Source organism: Theobroma cacao, chromosome 6 (genome assembly GCF_053813885.1).
Source record: "Theobroma cacao isolate CCN51 chromosome 6, ASM5381388v1, whole genome shotgun sequence".
NCBI classification, from domain to species: domain Eukaryota; kingdom Viridiplantae; phylum Streptophyta; class Magnoliopsida; order Malvales; family Malvaceae; genus Theobroma; species Theobroma cacao.
In genome coordinates, this window is record NC_142644.1 from 8,050,342 (window position 1) to 8,071,077 (window position 20,736).

The 20,736-nt window shown below is 33.2% G+C and overlaps 2 protein-coding genes and 1 non-coding gene across 3 annotated transcripts; 1 reads left to right on the forward strand and 2 right to left on the reverse strand.

The window, feature by feature from the left end:
* Nucleotides 1–2,046: 2,046 nt before the first annotated feature.
* LOC108662426 (uncharacterized) lies at nucleotides 2,047–4,004 on the reverse strand. The gene is made up of 3 exons (XM_088807634.1): nucleotides 3,777–4,004; nucleotides 3,141–3,584; nucleotides 2,047–2,754 (listed from the first exon to the last, which is right to left on the reverse strand). Exons 1-3 carry the CDS (start codon nucleotides 4,002–4,004, stop codon nucleotides 2,047–2,049), a joined length of 1,380 nt encoding a protein of 459 aa, XP_088663760.1.
* LOC148762048 (small nucleolar RNA R71) lies at nucleotides 3,472–3,578 on the forward strand. Its single transcript, XR_016027281.1, has one exon. It is a non-coding gene; the product is annotated as a small nucleolar RNA R71 (small nucleolar RNA).
* Nucleotides 4,005–12,988: 8,984 nt separating the features above from the next.
* LOC148762049 (uncharacterized) lies at nucleotides 12,989–13,348 on the reverse strand. Its single transcript, XM_088807635.1, has one exon. The coding sequence runs from the start codon at nucleotides 13,346–13,348 to the stop codon at nucleotides 12,989–12,991; it is 360 nt and encodes a 119-aa protein (XP_088663761.1).
* Nucleotides 13,349–20,736: the final 7,388 nt, after the last annotated feature.

The following is a 20,736-nucleotide window of genomic DNA, read 5'->3' on the forward strand; positions in this document are numbered from 1 at the left end:
ACCTCATTTCTTGACATTGTTCATCATACACCTTTTCTTGTATATAACCATTTAGAAATGCACTTTTAACATCCATTTGAAACAATTTAAAATTCATGTAACTAGTATAAGCAAGAAAGAGTCAAATTACTTCTAATCTAGTTACAGGAGAAAAAGTGTCATCATAATCAATACCTTTCTCTTGATTATAGCTTTGAAAAAACTAACCTTGCTTTGTTTCTTACCACATTTTCAACCCCCAAACTTATTTTTGACAATTATAAACAAGGGGTAATTTTGCTAACAACCATCACTTTTTTTTCTTTTTTTTTTTCACCTTTCTCCCTCAATTTATCTTTAAGCTCGAACCATTCCTTAGAAAGACTAAAATACTAAGAGGGTGAAAGGTTCAAATTGTTGGATTTAAATAGACGGGTCAAGGCTAACATAACTGTGTAATTACAAAGAAAAGGTAAATTAGGCTTAAAAAGGGTGACTAAGGATAAATATAACAAGGTAGGCTCAAAAAGGCTTAAACGATCTAAAGATGGCCTAAATCACTTCCTATCCTAAGTGTTATCTAAAATTTCACCTTGAGAGAGAATCAAACAAATTCTAGAATTCTTGACTTCATTATACTTTTTCATCAACATAAAATTTCTCTAAATCAAACAAAAATTCTAAGTAAAAGAGTATAGTGCTCAAATTATTAGAAGTCACATTCTAAAATAAAGCTAACACAAGAATATCACGTAAAATTAAATCATAACTATATGCTTCCCTAAAGCTAAGAATCAAAAGATAATTAAAATATCATCCTAGGATTGGGACAATCATGAATGAGGTGCAACTATCTCAAAATTTTTCTTTGAAACACAATAAAACATGCAAAACATAAATAAATATGCAAGACATTCTTAAAATAAAGCTAACTAAAAAATAAACTAACTAAATTCTAAACCACTCCCCTAAACTTGGAATAAACATTGTCCTCAATGTGATAAAAGAAAATAAAAGAAAAAGGACAAGAATACTCCCCTAACTTTGAAGCTGCAGTCTACATGTCTTCCGCATCGTCACCATCAAAATCATCCTTAGAGTCAGAATCCGTAGGCAACGAAGGAAAAGTAGTCATATCTATCCCAATGTGTTCGGCATTGGCTCTTAAGCAGCTAGAGAATGAGAGAGAAAGTAGAAGAATAGAAGAAAAAAATATATTTAAAACAAAAAAAAAATAATAATGGCCTTACCAGTGCCATGGAGCTGAAGGTTGAGGGCCGCGGCGCTCAAGCATGCTACCCTTTGGTACATCCAGCACCGCGACACTCAAAATGAGGGTCGTGGCACTGAACTCTTTTTTTTTAATTTCTTTTTCTTTTTTTTTTGGTTTTTTTGATTTTTTTTACCAATTACCTAAAAAAGAAACATAAAAGGTAATTAGATCACAAGAAATAAATTGATACTAACAAAACTTAGATAAAAGAGGAAAATTAGTAAGATTGAGGAGCTTAGGTTGCCTCCCAAGAAGCGCTCGTTTATAGTCACTAGCTTGACTATAACACCCTTTTTTTTCAGTTCTTCATCTTCAAAATTTGGTCTGAGGCTCAGCTCGTTAACCACGAATGTGCTCCGTATCCTCACTACCAATCTCAATTATTCCACAAGGATAAGCTTTTACTACTTTAAAAGGACCCTATCATCTTTCTTTGCATTTCCATGAAAAAAGCTTGAAATATGATCGAGAAAACACCATTACTTGTTGTCCAATCTTGAAAGAACAATTAGATGGTGGCAAAGGATGCTCTTTTGGTGACTGCTTGGGTTTCATGGGCGGAGGTGGTGGCTTAAACTCAAAAATTGGTGCTTGCTCAATTGTAGGTGGAGAAATAGGTTCACCTTTTCCTTCATCAATTAACTCTACTCTGTAGCAATAATTTGTAGAGCTACGATGTCTATTTGCATTGAAAATATTAAATTCAACTACATTTTCTCCAACTTTAAAAGTTATCTTGCCTTCCCTCACATCAATGATTGTGCTTGTAGTAGCCAAGAATGGTCATCCCAAGATTAAAGGAATTTCCAGATCTTTTTCCATCTTAACACAATGAAGTCCACCGGAATGTAGAGATGCCCAACTTTAACCAATACTTCTTCAATAATCCCAACAGGGTACTTGATTGTTCTATCTGTTAATTGCAAAAAAACTATGGTAGGTTGTATCTTGTTAAGTCCAAGTTTCTTAGTAATTGACAAAGGCATGATTGAAACAACTGCACCCAAATCACACAAAGCTTTAGTAAATTTAAATCTACCAATAGTACAAGTGATAGAAAAACTCCCAAGATCCTTTAGTTTTGGTGGAAGCTTGTTTTGAATAATTGCGCTACACTTCTCAGTAAATGCCACTGTTTCAAAATCTTCTAGTTTCCTCTGGTTGGTTAAGATGTCTTTCAAAAATTTAACATAACTTGTCATGTTTTCCAAATCTTCAGCAAAAAGGATATTTATATGGAGCTTATTGAAGAATTTGAGAAATTTCTGAAATTGTTTATCAAGCTTTTGCTTTTTCAACCTTTGTGGGAATGGTGGTGGAGGATAGTTTGCTTGAGAATTCCCTTGGTTTTTAGCTTGCCCATTATCTGTCTTTTCCACTTTAACTTCTTTTTCAACAATTACCTTGTCATCATCTAGATGCTCTTTTGAAGATTCAATTGATTTTTCATTCACCCCGTCAACTTCATTTCCACTTCTAAGGGTAACTACATTACAATGTTCCTTACCTTTGGGATTGACTTGAGTATCACTTGGTAAGGCATCTTGAGGTCTATTGATGATGAGTTTGCAAGCTGTCCCACTTGGGTCTCAAGATTTCTCAAGGAGGCTCCATAGCTTTGAATTATGGCATCATTCTTTGATATATATTGCAAGAGAAGTTTTTCCAATTAGGACTTTTTTTCATGAATTTATGGTCTATCTTGTTGTTGAAAACCAAGAGGCATGATGGGGTTTGGATTGAAAGGCCCTGCATTGTTGTTCCATGAAAAGTTGGGGTGGTTTCTCCAACCAGGATTGTATGTATTAGAATATGGGTTATTCTACTGCCTGTTGAAGTTCCCCACAAATTGGACTGATGCAGAATTGTATGAACATTTATCACTTACATGACTATCTTCACACATCTCATAGACTACAAATGAATTCTTAACAGCATGAACTCCTAGTGTGTCAAACTTCTTAGATAGTGTAGCCATTTCTACAGCTACTTTAGCAGTTAAGATGCCAAGTGCATCAATTTCATAAACTCCAACATCTTTTCTTGGACCCGACCTTTCTGAAGGCCACTGATAATTATTGGAGGCCATCTTATCCAACAAATTATAGGCATCTGCAGCATTCTTACTCATTAATGCCTCGACAGCAGCAGCATCAATTGTGGTTTTTATTGACCCAACCAACCCATTATAGAATGTCTGAACTTGCAACCAATCAGGAATCCCATGATGTGGACATCTTCTTAAGAGTTCTTTAAACCTCTCCCAAGCTTCATACAAGGACTTACCATCAAATTGTGTGAATGAGGTGATATCATTCCTCATTTTTGCAGTCTTTGCAAGTGGGAAGAACTTTGTGAGAAACTTTTAAGCTAAGTCCTCCCATCTAGTGATACACCCATTAGGCAGTGAATTAAGCTAGCTTTTTGCTTTATCCCTAAGAGAAAACGAAAATAGTCTCAATCTAATAGCATCATCAGTTATTCTATTGTATTTAAAGGTATCACAAATCTCCAAGAAATTTACCAAATGAGAATTAGGATCATCATTGGGTAACCCATCAAACTGGACTGAAGATTGAATTATCTGAATGTAAGCTGGTTTAATTTCGAAATTATTTGCATTGATGGAAGGTCTCCTAATGCTTTGGTGCAAACATTGCAAAAGAGGAATAGCATAATCTCGCAGTGCTCTATTTGCTTCGGGAACCTGATTAATGGCATTATTGCCATTGTTATTATTATCTTTAGCCATTTTCTGACTTAAAGCTGCAACTTGTAAATTCTCCCTTCGACGTCTTTTGAAAGTTCTTTCTATCTCAGGATCAAAAGGAACAAGATTCAAGTTGTTTCTTCTTTGCATACAATGACCAAAGATATCTGCAAACAAACAAAATCTAATATTAAAACAAGAAAAATAGAATTTGAAGTAAGACTAAATTGCTTGGTATTAGTATTAATAAAAATTCTAGAAACAATTCTCCGGCAACGATGCTAAAATCTTGTCAATTAAAATTCTACTACGCAAGTATACATATCAAATAGATAGTATATAAACAAGCAGAATATCGATCCCACAAAGAATTGATTTAACATTTTACTAAGTACTAAAATTAGAACAATTAAATCTTATCCAAACATTTAAAATTAATTGATTAACTAAAATTTAAACCAACAAGAAAAATCAAAATAATAACAACTTTGAGAAAATATAAAATCAAACAAGCCTATGATTACAATATCCCTCACACTTCATCTAAATCTTACCTCTCTTCCTTAACTTATTTCAATGGGTTGAATTGATAACTTAGAGTCCTAAATTATTTATAAGGGTTTCTCGACTCATCTTATAAAAATATCTATTTTAACCAAAACGCTATATCCCTATTTGAATTGAAATTAAAACAGACTCATTAAGTTCAGGCTCTAATCTGGCTGCATATGGCGTTTAGGTAAATCCTTATCTTATATGCAAATCAATTAATATGATCATATGCTATCCCAATTTTAGTCTACTCTAAACTCTCTTTCGCAAGGTTGTTTAGGTTCCAAAATCAATTTAATTGGTGGCTAAGCAATTAAAAGCATTAAGAACAAGTTGGAATAAACAATTCACTTCCCATTAAAGATGAGTAAGAAAAAGATTAAAAATCTAGATTACATGTGAGTTCAATTGTAATCCTACAAAAAGAAAATTAGCTACTCATAATTGCAAAAACAAATGATATTTTATTAAATTCAACCATCGAGAGTAACAAGAAAAATAAAAGCCAAGGAAGAAAACAAAACAAATATTTGCCACCTTAATCTCCAAGTTTCAATATCAACTTCTAGCTTCTTGAATCTCTTGAAAGTTTTCTCCCCTAATGTTCTTCAAACTATCCTATTTATACTAATAACTTAACCTATACTTCCTTAAGTTGACCTAGGGTTTAATTGGGCTTAAATGTGTAATGAGAGGCCCAAAAATCAATTGTCAATCTTTACAAATTTCTATTCTCGGTACAGTACATCTAGCCATTTTTTGATGAAATTTTCTCTATCTTTCCGATAGAACTAGGTAAAGTGAATCCATAAAAGTTGTATCTCTATCTCTTATCTTTCTAATGGTTCAAGAATTGCATCATTTGGAGTTCTGTAGCGTGAGTTATGGCCAAAACACTAAAACATATGCAAATAGACTTACGGGGTCTTTCAACACCTTACTTTCCAAAATTAAGCCCAATCTCTTTTATTCCTACGAAAAATATAAAAACTAATAAATTACAATCAAATTAAAAGGAATAACATAAAATTAAAATAAATCACTTAAAAATAAACTAATTATAAAAATAATTAAAAATAAGTAAATTATAATTGAAAATTGAGGACTTAGCTAATATTTACTAACAAAATTGGACTAAAATATTCTATAAAATAGAATTATCAATTTCCCAAGTCATACAACTTATTGCTAAATACCCAGTTTGTACCAACAATTGGATGGTTGCTTGGCCTTGAAACTAAGGTCCAAACCTTGTTCCTTTCAAATTGACCAAGTTCTTCTTACATGGCAATTATCCAACTCTCTTCCTTTTCAGCATCCTCAAAGTTCTTTTGTTCCACTTGTGATATGAATACCATATATTCACAAGTTTCCCTTAGTCATCTTCTAATTTTGACACCTTCTAAGGGATCACCAATAATTTGTTCTTAAGGATGATTTCTTACAAATCTCTAGCTTCTAGGAAGATCGTTATGTTGATTTTTAGCTCTTTGCAAGTCCTCTAGAGGTTGCTCTTCTCCATCTTTCTCCTTGGATCTATTTCCATTTTCTTCTTTGTTGTCCAAGCTTATATTTTCCATTTTCTTTTCAATATCATCTGCATCATCATCATCAAGCACTAGTAAAATTTTCTTTGTGCAACATTCGTCTCATAAAAAACAATGTGAATTGACTCTTCTATAACCAAAGTTCTTTTGTTAAACACTCTGTATGCTTTAGAGTTCAATGCATAACCTAAGAAAATAGCTTCATCACTTCTAGCATCAAATTTTCCCAAAGTGTGTTTTCCATTATTTAAAACAAAGCATTTACATCTAAAACTCCGTAAATGTTAAATGTTTGATTTTCTTCCTTTATAAAGCTTATAAGGGGTTTTAGAAATCATGGCTCTAATGGGAACTCTATTCAAAATATAAGCTACTATGTTTACAACTTCAGCCTAAAAATATTTTAGCAAATTGTTTTCACAAAGCATTATTCTTGCCATTTCCTTTGAGGTCTTATTTTTTCTTTTAAGAACTCCATTTTATTGTGGAGTTCTAGAAGCTAAAAAATTGTGGTCAAAACCATTTTCATTGCAAAAGATTTCAAAATCATCACTTTCAAAGTCATGACCATAGTCACTTCTAACACTAACAATGGTAAGCTCTTTCTCATTTTACACTCTTTTACAATATTTAACAAAAGTAGGCATTGCATCATCTTTGTGAGCAAAAAACTATACCCATGTATATCTCGAGTAATCATCAACAATAACAAAGCTATATGACTTGCCTCCTAAACTGGTAACGTTAATTGGTCCAAACAAGTCAACATACAATAGTTCAAGTGGTTTAGAAGTCGAGATCACTTTCTTAGACACTTATTACAAACTTGTTTAACTTTGTCTCCTAAAAGAGCTTTTAACTTGTTTCCCAAATTGACACACATTACAAACCCTAAACTTGCCTCCTAAAAGAGCTTTTAAGTTGTTTCCCAAATTGACACATATTGCAAACTTTGTCATTCTCAAAAGACATCTTTGGAAGTCCAATGCCTAAGTCCTTTCTTAGGAGTTTTGAAATAATGCGAATCCTAACACGTCCTAATCTTCTATGCCATAACCAATTATCACAAACATCATTGGTCATAAGACATGATTCATTATAAAGCTCAATTTCATCAAGAAAGATAACATACATGTTCTTAACTCGTTTGCCAATGAATACGACTTAGTTAGTGTTAGAATCAATTACTTGACATCCATGGGCATCAAAGCAAACGCTAAAGCCTTTATCGCAAAGCTGACTAATGCTTAACAAGTTATGCCTTATACCTTTAATGAATAAAACATGCTTAATTTAGGTTTGAAAAGTGGTACCAATGGTTTCAATTCCTTGGATAATACATTTGGAGTCATCACCAAAAGAAATACTACCACTCTTTTTTTTATTGAGCTTTGCAAATAATTTCTCATTCTCGATTATGTGCCTTGAGCAGCCATCATTCAAGTACCAAGGTTGCCTTTCCTTTGGTTGAGCTTTAAGACATTGTTTCTTTTAATTTTGTTTAACCTACAAAATAAATCTTCAGTTTTTCTTTAGAAGTACCTATACTTCGATGGATCCTTGGGGGTTAGCAAGCACATGAGATCTTTTAGGCACCAAAACCAATTTAGTTTTGGGAAGGTTATTTCCTTTATGATAGCAATCATAAGAGAAATGACCTCTCTAGCCACACACATAACAATGACATGAATGTGCATTACTTTTCTTTCTGAAAATTGCATTTCCTTTTGGTTTCTCTTTATTTTTCAATTTTAGTTTTGAGTTCTCTTCTATTTAAGCTTTAAGAGCAACATTTTCATCCACTAACTTTTCCAAGGCTATATTTTTGCTTTCTAGTTCCAATTTTAAAAGTTCAAAAGCTATTTTGTAATGCTCAAGGTCAACTTGAAAAATATTTTTTTGATCAAAAACAAAATTAAAATCATGCTTGATATTTTTTAGTTTGTCATTTAATGCCATGGCATTATTTCTCATAGTTTTATATTTCAATGCAAGCTTTCTAAATTCAACATAGGCAATCGTACTCATCTTGGAGTTCATAAAATTCTTCTTCTTTTACCATCAAGCAGAAATTTTCTCTTTCTTCTATTTTTTCTTTTTCTTCCACTGAGCTTGAAGAGTCACTATTGGACCATGTTGCTTCCACCATTTCTCTCTTTGGTTTCTTCATTTTCTTTGAAAGTTCTTCCTTGAGTAATGAGCATTTGGATTTGAAATGTCTAGGTTTTTTACATTCAAAGCAAACCATTTCATCCTTTTTGTTAAGATCACTCTTGTACTTGTTTTTTCATAAAGAACTTTGGTTCTTCTTGTAATTCTTTCTTTCAATCCTTTTACATTTTTGCCTCATGAGCTTTCTAAATTTTCTAGCCATTATAGCTAAGTCTTCATCTTCATCACTTGAAAGATTTTCTAGTTCTTCCTCAAGTGTGTTGATTTCAATGCAAGATTTTTCTTTTTATCTTTGGCTTCTTTCTTTTCTTCTTCTTCATCGTCTTTCATCTCAAGTTTATGCGTCAGAGTGAACCATAGATTTCATTAAGAGTAACTGCATTAAGATCTTTAGCCTCTCGGCTAGCAATGACTGTAGGTTTCTAACTTTTTAAAAGGCATCTAAGCAATCTCTTAACTAACTCATGTTCAAGGATGATTTTGTCAACTTAATTGAGTGTATTTGTAATGTTGGTAAACATATCAAACATGATAGAGATGGCTTGACCTGGTTCCATTTTGAACATTTTGTAGTTATGGGTGAGTAAGCAATCTTGGACTCTTTAACTTGATAAGTCCCTTCATGGATAACTCTAAGTTTTTCTCAAATTTCCTTGGCTGTGGTATAGCTAGAGACTTTATTGAATTCAATAAGAGTCAATGCACAATGAAGAGTGTTAATAGCTTTAAAATTGGTTTGAACTTTTTCATTTCATCTTTAGTCCACTCTACCTTTGGTTTGGGAATTTTCTCTCCGGTGACAAAACTAGGAGAAGTAGGCATGTAAGGTCTTTCTTTAGTCACATCCCACATTTTATAATTAAGAGCTCAAATGTAAATAGACATTCTAATGCTCCAATAAGCATAATTTGGTCCATCAAATAGAGGAGGCCTATTTATGGATTGTCCCCTAACAACAACAAACTTTTGCAAAGCCATTTAGATCTCCCCTAAGAATATTAAGCCTTAATTTAGAGGGTTGAGCTCTAGTACCCCTTATTACACCCAGTGGAGTGCCAAAAGGGGTGAATAGGACTTAAAAATATTTTAAAGACAACTTTTTGTTGGGTGAGGGCTGATCATGAATCAAATGCAAATAAAATACAGCGAAAATAAATTTAAAAAATTAAATTACGGCTCACCTTCCTAAGATCTCTTTCATCTCAAATTGAGTACAAAATTAAATTAAAATAAAAGTATATGATCATATCACTTTACCTAAATAACAAAGGTTGATGAATCCTTTATTAAACCACCAAATCAACCTTCAAAAAGCTCAACCACCTCAGCCCGGGTGTTGCAAACCAAAGCTATCCAAGGAATCCTTGTGTAGCCTCTAATGGTGAACCACATCAATGAATGAGAAAATACTTCTTTAAGGATTAGGAGTGCTATGCCTTGACAATGTGCTAGCAAAGATGAATTTCATAAACTCATAATCCACACAAAATTGTGGGGCTGAACACACAAAAAAATGAAATGAATGAAAAACTATTTTTCTTCACACAATGAATGGCAAGACAAAAGAATTTCTAATGTGTCGTTCACTCCCATTTTTTTTTTAGCCGTTTCCACTCTCTTGTTTGGAGGCTATAACAAGGTATTTATACCTTGGATTAATTTTAAACCCTAATTACAAAACTATTTTGTAATTACCAATTAATCCAATAATTTGATTAAATAATTTAATTAAGTCCTTAAGAAGCTCAATTAACTTAATTGTTTAGTTTAATCAATTAGGCCCAATAACTTAATTAAACAATTTAATTAATTAAGCCCAACAATTTCATTAAACAATTTAATTAATTAAGCCCAACAATTTAATTAAACAATTTTAATCAATTAGGCCCAATGACTTAATTAAACAAATTTAATCAATTAGGCCAAATAACTTAATTGTTTAATTTAATTAATTAGGCCCAATGACTTAATTAAACAATTTAATTAATTAGGCCCAATGATTTAATTAAACAATTTAACTAATTATTAAACAATTTTAATCAAGTGCTTGAGAAGCTCATAACTTCTAATTTGATTAAGTCCAACCTAATCACCTTTCCCATTTTATTTTCGACATTCATTTTAAGTGTGTGACCCATTAGGCTTCTAACATGTTGGCAATGAACTCAACATATAATTCTTAAGTTAAACTTAGAATTAGATAAATTTAAACTACTTTAAATTTATCATTAATCAAGTTAACTACCTAGAGTTCATAGATCAAGATTGGGATCTAGCAATCCATCATGGCCACCAAAATGTTAGAAGAGTCAAGATGGTTTGACTCAACCTTTCAGTGTAATTCATTCTCTCATCATATATCCCAAAGATGATAAGAGCATGGTGCAGTGTCTACTCCTATTGATCTCCATTTGCATTCTTAAAGTTTGATCATCAGCTTTGTAAAGACTTATGAAACTCCTTTCATAATCTTCAATTCGCCTTGGCCAAGGACTTCAATAAGCTAATATCAACCAAGAACAGCTAGGATATGTCCCCTACATCACTTGGGGTGATGATTCCTATCTTGACCACTCATTTGGCTTCACATGCTTCATGTTATACCTAAAAGCATCCTATTTTGGCATCCTTGGTTAGGCACCCGTAGGGATGAAATCAAAGCATAGCACTCCACACATAAGACAACCTAGTGTCTCAAGTTTAGGGAGTATTTACACAACTGACACATGAGAAGTATTGCATAGACACTTGAGTGAAATACCAAATGCATTTCTCATGGCGGGTCATGTTCAGTGAACTTGCTCTCCTAGGCAAACACCTACATTCTAGTTTCAAGTATCTGTATACTTTAACCTATGAGATCGGTTGCTTACTTCTCAAGTAAGGAACATAGAATGTACCAGTCTCTAAGTATCATTGATGTCCAGTCTCAATGATACATTGACCAGGAACATTTTGAGATTACGCTTTGATGCATAAGGATCTCATAACTACAACCCATTACAGTTTCCTTGCAAGGCATATTAATCTCATGGACTTCATCCAATTAGACTTATAACTTGTTATAATTGATGTCTTATTGATGAAGGAAAACCTTTAATCATTCAACATGAATGATGTTGTTGCATGATTGGAATCAAGCCTTAACCAATCCCAATTGGCTGCAAGGCTCATCCCAACATCTCCCACTAGCACAAAGCCAATTGCTACCTCATCGTATGTAGATTTAATTCCATCTAGCAATCGTGTGTCCATGTAGACTCGCTTGTGCCCTTCAATGTGGTTAATTGCTTTTATCTATCTTCATGATGTCCACGCATCACATCATGTCATATTACTATATCTAGATCCAATGAGACCCAAGTTCTACTATTATGGCTCCATTTTTACATTAACAATGTTCAAAACCCTTTATTAGTTCCATGAACTAGCGATCTAAATATCTTCCTATTTGAGCCCTTTATAATAGGATGTATATGACTTTATTTATATACACGTATAATCCCTTTTGCTCCTTAGGACCATTCCAACTAGACTATGTTGCATGCATCATATGCATGTGTCACTATATGTTATGCCATTTGGCCCTTTTAAACTTTTTATTGTCATTGGGCTCCCACTAAATCCAAGATCCTTTTTGAGAATAATATTCAAACTTTTTTGAACATCTCATGATGTATATACATCTCAATGTATGCTTGTAATCATATTGGTTTGGAATATCATAATGGGCTTTTATGTTGAAGAGATATGGACCAAATCATATTGCAATATGAAGTTGCTTTCTTTCTTGAACATTCATCTGTATGTTTTGCTCTTAAGAAATTTTCATTTTATATGAATCAATGTTTAATCTTTTGATCAATTGAACATATTTCATAATTGATCAAATATCATTGCAAGGATAAACATGAAGCTAGGATAATTAAATATGACATAATTATTCCAAATAATTATTCAAACTTGAAACATATAAGCTTCCACATCCAAATGCTAAAGACAAAAGTTTCACCAGCCATTCCCATGGCAATCACATAATTAATGTTTCAAAAACATCTAAATAAATTATCCAACATGTTGATATAAATAAGAGTGTAACCATCCAATGCACCATCTAATGCTTTAAGTAGTCCATCCATGTGGTCACCTCCTAAGGCAAGATCTTACTCATCTTTATCTTTGGTCCCTGCAATATGTCAAACATATGAGAACCAACTTTGAGGTATCATATACCTTTAATATATAAAGTAGAATTATTTAGCAAATGGTACCTAAATCAGAAACTTCAATAAGCTTCTTTTTCTTGCTCATAATAGCTAGGTACTCCTTACAGTTCCTCCTCCAATGTCCAAGTTTGCCACAATGATGGCAAATATCCTTTTCTTTGTCTTTTTTGACACCTCCCTTAGGCTTCAAGGACTTATCATTTTGGGATTTTACCTTCTTCCTTTTTTGGGCTTTCTTCTTCTGTTGCTTCGTATGAGCCTTAGAAGAAGAAACAAGCAATGATCCCTTATCTTTCTTGATAGACCTCTCTACCGTGTCTAGCATATTCAAAAGTTTGAGAAGAATGGCTTCCAATCGATTCATATGAAAGTTCAACACGAACTGATTAAAGCTATTAAGAAGAGATTGTAGAACTAAGTCTATACTTAGCTAATGATCCATTGCTAATCCCAATTGTCCAAGTCTTTCGATGAGTACAATCATCTTCAGCACATAAGGTCTAACACAACTACCTTCTGCCATCTTGCATCAGAATAGTTCTTTAGAGATCTCATATCTCTCAGTGCGCCCCTCTTTATCAAACAATTCTCTAAGGTGAAGAATCATGGATTGGACATCCATATGCTCATGTTGCTTTTGGAGCTCAGGAGTCATACTAGCTACCATCACACATGCTACCTGATCATCGTCATCCTTATGACGTTGATATGCTTCCTTATCCTCAGCACTAGCATCAGCAATAGGGACTGGTGGAATAAGAGTGTCAAGGACATAGGATTTCTTCTCTTGTTTCAAGACGATCTTGAGGTTCCGAAACCAATCAAGGAAGTTTGGGCCAGTGAGTTTATTTACATCCAACAAGCTCCGTAGTGACAGATTATTAGCCATGTATATAAATTATGCCTAAATAGGTAAAATAAAGCAATAAGTAAACATTATGCATAAACTATTTAAAACAAGGTTTTAAAATTTTAAATAGTTCTCCCACTATTTTTTATAAGATGATAACCCTCTATATCACCTCGAGAGATCTCTACTAGGATTCTCGTAGTGGGCTAGGATCCCATCTACATAGTCATGGCCTTGAGTGTGCTCAACAAACCATGATAGGTAGATTAGGTAGGTAATTGAGCTTACCAATTGTATCTCTATACAACTCCTAGATCAGCTAAGTGACAACACATTGCCTAAACATATCATATATGTTTCGCCTAGCCTTTGCCTCTAGTTTCCATAATAATCAAGTTTCCAAGCATCTGGATTTTATGAAACTAGTTGAGTAAGATCCACCAATAGCTCAAACATACTCGTGTAAAAGTGTGGCCTTGAGTGTGCTTAACAAGCCTTCGATTAAAAGAGCAGCCAGGTTATCTTGCAATATGGTGGAAGGCAACTTAATCATACGTGGTATGTGACTCAATATTTATTGAGGGATTTTATCCTTTTCGTTTTATTAAGGTCTCATTTGATTAGCATGCATAGCATTTAATATATCACATAAAATTAAATCTATCACATGCTGTTCTACCAAGATGGTTATGGACTTTTCTACTCTAGTTATGAACATATAAAGTAAACATGCTCAATATGATGATGATCTTGCATTTCATTTGAAAAATGTCACTCAACGATTGAGGATCATAGTTCAAATCACTTGGTGCTTAGGTTTGAAAAGATTTAGTAATTTTTTTTTAAATTACTTAGTCAAGGAATTGATCATATCAAGGCCTTTAGCTAGCTCAAATCATATTTGAATTAATTCTATTAGTAAGTTCTTTCTAATTAAACTTCTTTAATTAGAAACCTAAACCAATTTAGGAAGCTTCCTAATTTAAGTATCTATCATAAACTATTTTAAAAGGTTTCATGATCCAAATCATGTGTCCTAAATATTTTAGGAAGGTCCTTATCCACCTTTTAATCTTGTATTATCCATTCACTAATTGTAGAGTTCTAATCATTATTAGAAGTTATAATTTATTAGTAAATTTATCTTAATTAAAATCTATCCTAATCGGATTAGGATGTTATCAACTCAAGTTGACTTTCAATTTTAATTAAAATTATCTAATCTAATTAGATGTGGATAAATTTAAATCATAATCCCTTAATTTAGGGAGTCCTCATCAAATAAGGAAGACTTAATATTTTGGAGATTTACTATCAATCAATTCAAAATTGATTGATTCCATTAAGGATTCAAACTCCTTGATTTTAGGCATATATCCCTAACATTTAGGAGTCAATGATCAGCTAAGGAAAGAATCCTTCTTGATCATCGAGTGTCCAATTCCTCCAACAAACAACCTCTTTCCATAAAGTCGTTGCTTCCATGGCAATGGGAGGTGCAGCATCCATGTGTGGCAGCACCATGCACAACCTTTGTCATGAGTGCCGTTTCACATGAAAGGACATTCCTTTAATTTAGTTAACTGTCCAGCCACTCAAAAATTAATTCAAATTCAAAATTTTATCCTTTAATTGAACCTTTCAAATAAGGATAATATTCTGAAATTTTCAGAATTAATTTTGCAAGATTATCTTGCCATTGCAAACCGATTTGCAAGCTATAACTATTCTCTTAACTGTTTTCAAACTTTCAATAATTAATAGCTTAAATCAGTTTTGGCCATGAAACTTTCCAGAAATAATCCTCATTGAACATTTTAATAAAGATAATTTTTCTGGAATTTTTCAGGATTAATTTTCAAGAGTTTCTTGTCAATTAAAACTGAAATTCATGCCAAAACAGTGAGCTGGACAGATTTATATTTGCACCAATTTTCTTGCTTGAAATCAGCATATTTGACCATGATATTTTCCAGAAATAATCCTTATTGAACATTTTAATAAAGATAATTTTCCTGGAATTTTTCAGAATTAATTTACAAGACTTTCTTGTTAATTAAAACTGAAATTCATGTCATAACAGTGAGCTGGACTGCTTTCACTTTTTGCTCCAATTTTTTTACTTAACATCGGCCTATTCAATCATGAACATTTCATGATTTTGCTGTCCACATATCCAGCAATAAATGTGTAACAATTACATATTTTATTTGCTGGAAATTAAGCACAAATGAAGCAAAATTCTGCACCTAAAACAGTGTGTGTGCTGCCTTGCAAGACAGCCTCCAAAACCGTGCCTTATGGTGTCCCTTTTTCTTATGCTTCTTTAGCACAATGTAAAACACACATTAGTTAAGTCTATATATGATTCAAATAAGTTAAGATAAGATTGAAGGAGGGTACAAAGGTTGCTGGACAGAATTAAATGAAATTGGCAAAGCAGATTTTGAAAAATCGATTTTAAGAAAATCGCACCAAATCAAAATACAAAACAACTATTTGTTAATCAAGCATCCTTTGAACATGTACAAGCACCCAAATGGCATGAAAGGGGCTCTGATGCCACTATTGGGTGAGGGCTGATCATGCATCAAATGCAAATAAAATGCAACGGAAATAAATTTAAAAAATTAATTTACGCCTAACCTTCCTAGGATCTCTTTCATCTCAAATTGAGTACAAAATTAAATTAAAATAAAAGTATATGATCATATCACTTTACCTAAATAACAAAGGTTGATGAATCCTTTGTTAAACCACCAAATCAGCCTTCAAAAAGCTCAACCACCTCAGCTCGGTTGTTGCAAACCAAAGCTGTCCAAGGAATCCTTGTGCATCCTCTAATGGTGATCCACACCAATGAATGAGAAAATCCTTCTTTAAGGATTGGGAGTGCTATGCCTTGACAATGTGCTAGCAAAGATGAGTTTCATAAACTCATAATCCACACAAAATTGTGGGGCTGAACACACAAAAAAAATGAAATGAATGAAAAACTATTTTTCTTCATATAATGAACGGCAAGACAAAAGAATTTCTAATGTGCCATTCACTCCCATTTTTTTTTTCACCCGTTTCCACTCTCTTGTTTGGAGGCTATAACAAGGTATTTATACCTTGGATTAATTTTAAACCCTAATTACAAAACTATTTTGTAATTGCCAATTAATCCAATAATTTGATTAAATAATTTAATTAAGTCTTTAAGAAGCCTAATTAACTTAATTGTTTAATTTAATCAATTAGGCCCAATAACTTAATTAAACAATTTAATTAATTAAGCCCAATAATTTAATTAAACAATTTTAGTCAATTAGGCCTAATAATTTAATTAAACAATTTTAGTCAATTAGGCCCAATAATTTAATTAAACAATTTTAATCAATTAGGCCCAATGACTTAATTAAACAAATTTAATCAATTAGGCCCAATAACTTAATTGTTTAATTTAATTAATTAGGCTCAATGACTTAATTAAACAATTTAATTAATTAGGCCCAATGATTTAATTAAGCAATTTAATTAATTAGGCACAACTTAATTAAACAATTTTAATCAAGTGCTTGAGAAGCTCATAACTTCTAATTTGATTAAGTCCAACCTAATCACCTCTCCCATTTTATTTTCGACATTCATTTAGGTGTGTGACCCATTAGGCTTTTAACATGTTGGCAATGAACTCAACATATAATTCTTAAGTTAAACTTAGAATTAGATAAATTTAAACTACTTTAAATTTATCATTAATCAAGTTAACTACCTAGAGTTCATAGACCAAGATTGGGATCTAGCAATCCATCATGGCCACCCAAATGTTAGAAGAGTCAAGATGGTTTGACTTAACTTTTCAGTGTAATTCATTCCCTCATCATATATCCTGAAGATGATAAGAGCATGGTGCAGTGTCTACTCTTATTGATCTCCATATTCATTCTTAAAGTTTGATCATATGCTTTATAAAGACTTATGAAACTCTTTTCATAATCTTCAATTCGCCTTGGCCAAGGACTTCAATAAGCTAATATCAACCAAGAACAGCTAGGATATGTCCCCTACATCACTTGGGGTGATGATTCCTATCTTAACCACTCATTTGACTTCACATGCTTCATGCTATACCCAAAAGCATCCTGTTTTGGCATCCTTGGTTAGGAACTTGTAGGGATGAATCAAAGCATAGCACTCCACACATAAGACAACCTAGTGTCTCAAGTTTAGGGAGTATTTATACAACTAACACATGAGAAGTATTGCATAAACACTTGAGTGAAATACCAAATGCACTTCTCATGACGGATCATGTTCAGTGAACTTGCTCTCCTAGGCAAGCACCTACATTCTAGTTTCAAGTATCTGTATACTTTAACCTATGAGATCGGTTGCTTACTTCTTAAGTAAGGAACATAGAATGTACCAGTCTCTAAGTATCATTGATGTCCAGTCTCAATGTGTCAAGCCCGACTCTATCATATACTTGCCATGTCATTCACGTACTTGATAGCATGTCTGCATACTTAGATGTCTCGAAAAATCGTTAAAAGTTGGTATTGAACTTAGTGGTACAATTAAGTCAATTAAAGCCTCGAACTAGTTCAAATAGAGATTTTGGGATGTATTTAAGAGTTATTGAACCTTAGAATGTCTTAAAATTGTGATTTGGAGTTCGAGGATTAATTTGGAATCCAATCGAGAATTTTCATAACGTAGGGGCAAAATGATCATTTTGCCACAGAATTTATGAACTCAAGAATGAAAGCAAAACACACGTGTATTGGAGAAGAATTGTTGAAAGCCACACAAAAGCCACACACTCATACCATTAAGTAAGTGTTCTTTATAGTACGAGAGGGAAAGCCATAAAAAATAAACAATGAAAAGTTAACTGACACTTTCAAGCCTAGTGCTTAGTGGCCTACAAGGCCATTAGAAACTACCCACTAAGGAACAAGACATAAACTGCAAAAAAACTGACACACTACAATATTAAAATAGCAACTGCATAAATGAAAAGAATTACGTGGCCAAGGCAAGTGAAAATGGTCTTCTTCATTTTGCATGTTCTCAAGCTCGACTTGCAGCAAAGCTCTCTGGTTCTTCACGTTAAGCATCATTCTTCAACACACCTTCTTGAGGCTTAACTTGAAGAACTCCCAATCTTTCTCGAAACAACTTGAATTTGTCTTTTCCCAAGCTTTTGGTGAGAACATCTACCAATTGATCATCAGTCCTGCAATGCTTGAGAAATATATCTCCAATTTTGACAGCTTCACGTATAGCATGGTATTTCACCCGTATATGCTTTGTTCTTCCATGGTGAACGGGGTTTTTAGCCATTGTTATAGCTGACTGGTTGTCAACTAACAGTGTAGTGGCTCCTTGTTGATTGAAACCCAAGTCTTCAAGGATTTTCCTCAACCATAAAATTTGATTTGTAGCAGATGCAGCTGATATATATTCGGCCTCAGCAGAGGATTGGGCCACTACCTCCTGCTTTTTTGAGCTCCAAGAGAACACTGCACTTCCAAACGAAACACAAAAACCACTTGTACTTCGAGAGTCCTCTAAACTGCCTGCCCAATCACTATCTGAGAATGCTACAAGATCAACAACATCAGATCTTGTAAACTTGACACCATAACTTGAAGTGCCCTTTAGATACCTCAGTAATCTTTTTGCAGTAGTGAAGTGTGACTTGCATGGCTGCTGCATAAACCTTGACAAATAACTAACCGAGAACATGATCTCAGGTCTAGTTGAGCATATATATAAAAGACAGCCAATAAGACTTCTATATTCACCAAGATTACTGAGTTTATCACCTGCATCAGTAGGTAATTTTTCATTGGCGACAAGAGGAGTAGCTATTGCCTTGCAGTTGTTCATTTTGAATCTTTTCAGGACATCAAGAATATATTTCTACTGTGTTAAGTGAATACCATTCCTGGTATGTGATACTTAGGCCAAAATTGGAATGTTGGACAAGATTTTTGATCAAGTTTGACTGTTTGGAGCATAATTTGAATTTGAGAAGTGAAAAATTTCAATTCCGAGCATAAGGGCAAAATGGTCATTTCACATGTCCATGAGGACGTAATTGGAATTTTTGAAAATTTACACCACCATGACACTTGTCAAGCCCATGAATTTCGCCTATTATCATTTTTATATCTTGGATAATTAAGGTATTATATGTGGTGGTAAGAGAATGCTTAATTGTTAAGTTTTAACCATGGACCAATCAAGTGACGACACGTGTCAAGTTTTTTATTGTTTTATAATTTCCTTCATAAACTCAACATAAACTCTCCCATTCACTCTCTCATTGCCGTCCAAGCCAAAGAACAAAAGGGGGAAAAAATAGAAGAACCCTAAGGAGGAAAAATTCAAAAGAAATTCATTAGATTTTAGGAAAAACGAAGTGATCGAAGGTAAGATTTCGCGATTTAGCTTAAGATCTACCTTAACCATGCTTTCTTTTTCATTTTCTATAGTTGAAACTCAAGTTTTCATGATGGAAGCATGCTGGTCGAATCAAGGGGGGAAGGTTTTGAGGATGGGTTTTGCTAGATCTCATGTTATTTAGGCGTTTTTAGTGTTTTGTGATATTCGGTATGGAAAACAAGCAAGAAAATAACATGTTCTTCATCAAACCCTAATTGGTCGAATTCTATAGGAAATATTTTAAAGATGAATTTTGTCATATTTCACGTTATCTAGCTCGTATTTGATGATTCGTGATGTCGGATATCGAAAACAGTTATCAAAAAGTATAGTTCCTTTAGTAAATAACTTGAACGATAATGAGAAAATTATAGTAAATGGACTTAGAATTGATTTCTAATGAGGTATACGGACTTATTGGAGTACCGAAAGTGCAATGAATCTATTTGGAGTTGAATTGGATGTTTTGGCTAATTAAACAGTGTATAGTGCAAGTTAGGTCGAATACCATTTCAGTCCAACAACAATTGAACCTACATAGAACACCATCTTTAAGTGATTATTTGAACACTTCTCATTCAATTTCGTGCATTCATAAAGAGCCTGAAATACTCTTATAACAGTTTGGCATAAGTGTATTGAATTACTTGTTGTGCATTATGTATAGGTGGTGAGCCCTTTGGTAAGTATAAAGATATCGTACCCGATGACCAGAAGTAGGAGTACTCCCATCATTGTGAGTAAATAGACAATCATCTTAACTATCTAAAGTTGTTTCTACTCGTTTTTATGTTTTAAAGAATAATGAGTTTAAATGGTAAATTATTATATTTTAAAATTGAAGTGTTGGTTAAACGAAATCAGATTTATAACTTGTTTTGAAATTAAATACTGGTTTTGGAAATTGAGTAAGTGGAGACTATATACTCGTGTTTGATATATGGTTTGAATTGATGGCTTATGACAATGTGATGGCATGAATGGCA